The 6,306-nt window shown below is 29.3% G+C and overlaps 1 protein-coding gene across 10 annotated transcripts in view; it reads right to left on the bottom strand.

Annotated features, from left to right (window-relative positions):
• The window catches only part of LOC117169459 (aryl hydrocarbon receptor nuclear translocator homolog), a 78,123-nt gene that overhangs the window by 45,577 nt on the left and 26,240 nt on the right, over window positions 1–6,306 (bottom strand). For 7 of the 10 annotated variants that reach the window (XM_033355848.1, XM_033355849.1, XM_033355847.1 and 4 more), the window contains one exon: window positions 1,530–1,610. In XM_033355848.1, the coding sequence (XP_033211739.1) occupies window positions 1,530–1,610 (81 nt within the window). Of the gene's footprint in view, window positions 1–1,529; window positions 1,611–1,841; window positions 2,068–6,306 lie in introns of all 10 variants that reach the window. The other 3 variants (XM_033355850.1, XM_033355852.1, XM_033355851.1) reach the window with 1 other exon arrangement.

The following is a 6,306-nucleotide window of genomic DNA, read 5'->3' on the forward strand; positions in this document are numbered from 1 at the left end:
TTAATATAATACTTTAATTTTCAATGAAAAAGATTAGATTCCAACCAAGGAGATTATTATTTTACCAAATAATTCGAACTTTCTACCAAAAATGGAAGTTACATTTTCAGTATAAAAGATTAATTTATACCAACAAACAAAAAACGAATTTTGAATAAAACATTTCAATTTTCAACTAAAAAGAGGAATTTTCAACAAAGAAGATTAATTTTCTATTGAAAAATTGGAATTTTCTACCAAAAATGAAATATATACATTTTCAGTTTAAAAAATTAATTCATGAAAGCAACAAAAACCGTGTTTTTAACAAAATAGGACAATTTTCAAAAAAAGAGATGAATTGAAAGTAGAATGAAATGAATAATTTTAACAAAATTAAAATGAAATAGTCGATATTCCAACAAAAAAAGACGAATATTCTACGAAATAAGTGAATACTCAACCGAAATAGATTATTCATTTTCTACCAGACAAGTTGCATTTTAAACCAAGGAAGAATAAATTTACACCATTAGAAATAAATTTGTAACAATGAAGAATACTTTTTAACTAAATAATTGAACTTTCTACTAAAGAAGATTTACTGTCAACCAAAAATGGAATATGTAGTTCAACTTTCAGTTAAAAAAATTAATTTTCATCAGAAAAAAGGAAGATGAAATTTCCACAAAAAAAAAGAGATAAATTTTCGAACAAATATTTGAATTTTATACTAAAAATATCAATTTTTAACCAAACATTAAATAGTAAAATATTCTGCTAAAAAAATGATTTTCAAGAAAAATAAAAAATTTTCAACAACATAGTTAAATTTGCAGCCAGATATGAACTTTTGAATAAAATGATGAATCTTTCAGAAAAAGAAACGAAAATTTCTACAAAAAGATACAAAGTTTCAAATAAGAAAGATTTTTTCAATTAAAAGAGAAAAAAATGTCAACCAAATTGTTGAATTTTCTAACAAAATAATGCAATTTTTAACCCAAAAGGACGAATTTCCAAGAAATACATTAATTTTTAATTTAAAAAAATGTATTTTCTACTAACAAAAATAAACTGTCAAAAAAAAAGTTGAATGTTTAAGCTAAAAAATCCAATGTTTTAGAAAACATTTGCTTTTTAATCCAGAAAAATTTTCATTGAAAAAGACGAATGATCAACTAAATTAAAAATTCGAATTGTCGACCAAAAATAGGATTTTTTAACAAAATAGTTCAATTTCCTATAAATGATTCAACCAAAAACAGTTATATTTTCTTATCAGGTTCTATTTATCCGTTCGAATCTAAAAAAAAATAAAGTAAAACGAGAAAAAGGGGAGGTTTCTTGAAAACCGAGAAAAAAAAGAGCAATTCTTTTTTAAAAAAAGGGGAAAAGAGGGGAATAGGGGAAAAAGTGCCTCATCATACATTTTCCATATGGAGATTTCTCTTTAAAAGCTAAATCCTTAATCTCAGACTTTTAACATTCTTCCTTCAAATTGGGGTAACATAAAGACCATAATTATTTAACTTGAGCCTGATACTCACCTGGCAAATCTCTCCTTGTCCTGCATATTGTCGTCCTCCATTCTACGATATTTTGCCCCACTTGGGTCGTCCTCATCGGATCTGAAATGAAAAAAAGAAAGGATGTAATAATAAATAAATAAATAAATAAATAATAATAATCATAATATTCGAATATAAAAATCGACGCGATGAAAATGAATTTTTGTGATTCACTTTGATGCGATGAGAATTTCAAAATTCAGTCAATGACACTTTGAAAGTGCCTTTTATCTTAGCATTTAGCCAGATGGGGCGTTTATTATGAAAGGATGGATCCTAAACGAGACGTACCATAAAATACGGTGCAAGGAGCGAAGGAGTCTATAAATCGTTGCAAATAAATGTTGCGTCACCGATACGTTAAGTGTAACCACTTCCGGCTTAACGAACGCGCCTGAATCCAAGATTGGTCATCGCTCATCGTCACCTGGCCAATTTCCAATGTCGTACTTCTTTCTATGCAACCAAAGCTTCCGTATAAAAGCTACTTTTATACGCAATCCGCGTTTAGAGTTTCCTATCGTAAGAAAAAAAAACACAAAATTATTAACTAATCAGACACTTGCTATTATTTTAGCTTCAATTCTTCTACTGATTTGTTCTGGCATTGGTCCACATGTTATGAAACATTTTTATGGCGGGGATTTTTGGATGAAATGGCCCTTCCCTTTTCATTGATTGTTAGGCAATATATGGACGAACTCAAAACTGGAGAACGAATTTTTTTATGTGGATCTTTAAGATTTTTTATATAGATTAGTTTGAAAGTTTGAACATTTAAAAATTTTCTACTTGGACTCGAGAAAATTTTCGATTTTTTGCACATAACGAGAAAATGAGGAATTTTTTATTTTAAACTTAAAAGCTTGCAGTCTTCGGAAACGTTTCGGTACTCTCCTGAAGTACTTTAAATTTCCTGAAAAATCCTCAAATTCTTTCAAGCTATTATTATATTTCATAAAAAGGGTTTTAAATATCAATTCTCAGCACAGTACCGGCCGCAAAACTTCATTATCAAAATTCCCTGGCTTTTACCTGATTAATTTTTAATTTTTTAATTTCTTGCAACATTTTTAATATTCACCTGTAGAGTGGTTTATAAATAGAATAGAACAATTATAAACTAATACATTTTAAATTTATTACTCTTAGAGCTTGCACTGCCTAATTTACTTGAAAAAAATGTCTTTTTACTAACTCACAAAGTGAATGTAAGAGACTAACGCATATCAATAATGTAACTAATATTCTTTCGAATTTATAAGAATTAAAAAGAACTCGATGAAATTGATAAATAATCTAGGTAAGTTTTAACGAATTCATAAGACTTCAGAACAATTTGAGTTAAATTCAAAAGAATTCAAATGAATATGATGAAATTCATAAAAATGCATGGCGCATTAAAAAATGAATTGAATGCATTAAGTTTCAAATGAGTTTAGAGAAAATAAAGGAATTAAAAAGAATTTGATGAATTTCCTAAGAATTCAACTTGAGTTTAAAAGATCTAAAAGAATTTGAAAATCACTTCAAATATTTGAAACCCTACAAAATCCTTTACTTCTTGCGAATAGACTCTGTAAAACCCATATAAACATAAAATCGTGTGAAATTCTATAAAATCTGATGATATTCCTTCAAATCAAATGATTAAAATAAATTTAAAAATCCTTGGAATATTTTTAAATTCTTAAAAAAAATTCAAATCCTTTTAAATATTTTGAAATCCCTTAAAAATTTGTAAAGATCTTAAGAATGCCTTGAAATCTTTGAAATAACCTAAAATATTTTAAATTATGAAAAATATTTGTAAACCCCCCCATATTCTGTCAAATATTTTGAAATCTCTTAAAATTGGTTAAAGCTGTTGAAAATTCCTTGGAATTTTAACGATTTGTACCTCAAAATCTTTTTAAAAATTCAAATGATTGAAATCGATTAAAATTTTCTTTGCATTTTTTACAATATCCTAAAATGTTTCAAACTCTTCAAAAGATTATAAAAAATCTTAAAATATTTGAAAATCTTCGAAATCGTACGCAATCCCTTAATTCTTAAGAATAACTGCTTTGAAATCTAGTAAAACATTATAAAATCCCGTGTAATATCACAAAATCTGATGAAATTTCCTGACATCCCGGAAAATGTATTTAAAAATGTATTAAATCATTAAAATACAATTGAATCTTTTACAATATCTTAATATCTTATTGTATACTGTAAGATCTTTTCAAAATTCCAGCAAATTCCTTAAAATCCCATGCATATTTTTTTAAATCCTTAGAAATCCTTAGTAATTCCTTTAGTTTAGAATGTTTTAATATCTTGAAACTGTCTTGGAACCTTTTAAAATACCCTAAAATGTGTCAAATCCTATGAAATCGTTTGAAATCCCTTGAAATCCCTTCAAATGCCTAAAGTTTGTTAAAAACATGAGGGATATTTTGAAAACCCTTAAATATTTGTTAAAAGAATTCAAGAAAATTCCGGAATAGGTATATGGATCTAAAATCAGTATGGGTTAATTTATTGAAATAAAAGTGACGGAGGCAATCTTTTTATTTTAAAAAGTGACCATGGTGATTTTATGTTTAACAAGTGAATAAAAAGTAATTTGAGATTATTCCAGACAGTTACTCAGAATTCTCCTTACAGAAATAACTACAATTTTGTTTAAATCCCTGATTTCCGGATTTCCTTGACCTGCAGCCACCCTGAAAAATCGAAGCCCTAACGTATAATTTCTTTCATATTATCTAATTTAATTTGCCTCTGTGCGAGGTAACCAGAAGTATTGCGCGATGCGCAGTAAAACTGAGAAAAGGTATTAGACTCTCGACTTTGAAGGCAAAAACTGTACTTTAAACTCTATACAGTCTACAGCTTTATACCTCTTTAGAAGTAGGAGGAAGAGATAATGCAGCTGGAAGACAGACAAACACTGTAAATCCGTCAACGAGATCATCGGGTGCTCATTACCGACGAAACGTTTCTGCCGAGGAATTAAGTGCGGGAATTATGCCTTTGGATACGAGCACATGGAAATCCGGGCCAACGATCGTCAGTCTATGTTGCGCGGGTGATGTACGGTTCTGACCCTGAGTGAAAAAGTGAGATCTCCTCTCTTGCCCTTCGAGCATGGATCCCTGCTATCCGCGGCCCCGTGTATCCCCACCATCCTGGTTATAGGACCCGGGAATCATAGTGGAGGTGGGGGTGTAGGGCCCCATATCCGGGTATCGTACGCTGAGCCTGAGCTTTGCTAAGGCAGAAGAGTCTCTTAGGTTCTCTTTACTCTCTACGCTTCTCTTCCCATCTCTTCCCTCAATACCACAACCACTTTACATATCTCTTTCTCCCTTATGGGACTCATATGCGATAAGAGAAGAGGCTACGTACTTAGAATTGTTTGAAGAGAGAGGGGACACAATTTATGGGGTACACAATGATTTCCCCGAGGTATTATGCCAACTTGACAGTGGTACATGTTGAAAGCTCTTTGATACTAGATGCTAGTGTCTGACTAGAAACATCTGAGATGAGGACTTACAAGCTGTCTTCAGGAAAAAAGTATTTTCTAGGCAAAAGTCCATCGAAAGTACTCCTACGAAAGTCAATTGGAGTTGCTTCTGAGGTATTTGTTTACCAAAGGCACTTGGAAAACAAAATCCGAATTAAAATTGAAACAATCGACTCGGAATTTATATAAATTTCGCGATTTTTTTCAGTCTTTGCAAATATCTAAATAATTAAAAAATAGCAGTATTAATATGTTTAATTTCGAAAGCTTTGGCAAATTATATTACTAGATATTCTTGAATATATTTTCTTACCATCGAATAATTAAATAAATAACACTTAAAACATAAATAATCGTTTCTTGGCTTTTTTTTCTTGGTCTACGAATTTGAATGATAATTAAAACAATTTTTAATTTATCTTCATATACTTAAAATTTAATGCATATTTGATATATTCATATGTATCTTCAATGAAAGATATTTTCCAGACGAGTCGATACACTGTAAAAGCATGAGAAATAAGGAGAATTTTCTTGAAAATGAATGAATTTTTAACCAACTAGTTGAACATTCAACTAAAAAACATCAATTTTTAACCAAATAGTTCAATTATCAGTTTAGAAAATTATTTTACAAAACAAGAAGATTAATTTTTTACCAAAAAGACTAATTTTCAACAACAAAATATATCAATTCTTATAATAATAGTGCATTTTTAACAACATTTTTTAATCTTCAGCCCAAAAAAATTAATTTTCAATCTAATAGTTTCACTTTCATACAAAAATTAAACAGTTCAATTTTCATTTAAAAAATTAATTTTCAACCAAAATTATGGAATATTCAATTGGACTAGTTAAATTTTAAATTAGGAAAAATTAATTTTGAGCACAAGAACAACGAATTTTCAACAAAATAGTTCAATTTTGAGTTTAAAAAAAAATTAATTTTCAACCAGAAAAGAAAATTTCAACAAAAAAGTTCAAATATTCAACCAAACCGTTGAATTTTTAAGCACAACAATTAATTTTTTACTTAAAAATGTGAATTTTCAACAATGTACACAAAGGGGGAGGGTCGGTAAAGCCGGTTTTTGGCCTAATTTATTTTTGTACCAAAAAATCTGAAAAAATCATGGTAGTATCTTATAAGTATCCCGAGTCGATTGCACGCTAAACGGACTACTCTTCACCCCCCAGCCACCCCCACCCCCCTACAAATATAGGAAACACCAC

This window comes from Belonocnema kinseyi, chromosome 3 (assembly GCF_010883055.1).
Source record: "Belonocnema kinseyi isolate 2016_QV_RU_SX_M_011 chromosome 3, B_treatae_v1, whole genome shotgun sequence".
NCBI classification, from domain to species: domain Eukaryota; kingdom Metazoa; phylum Arthropoda; class Insecta; order Hymenoptera; family Cynipidae; genus Belonocnema; species Belonocnema kinseyi.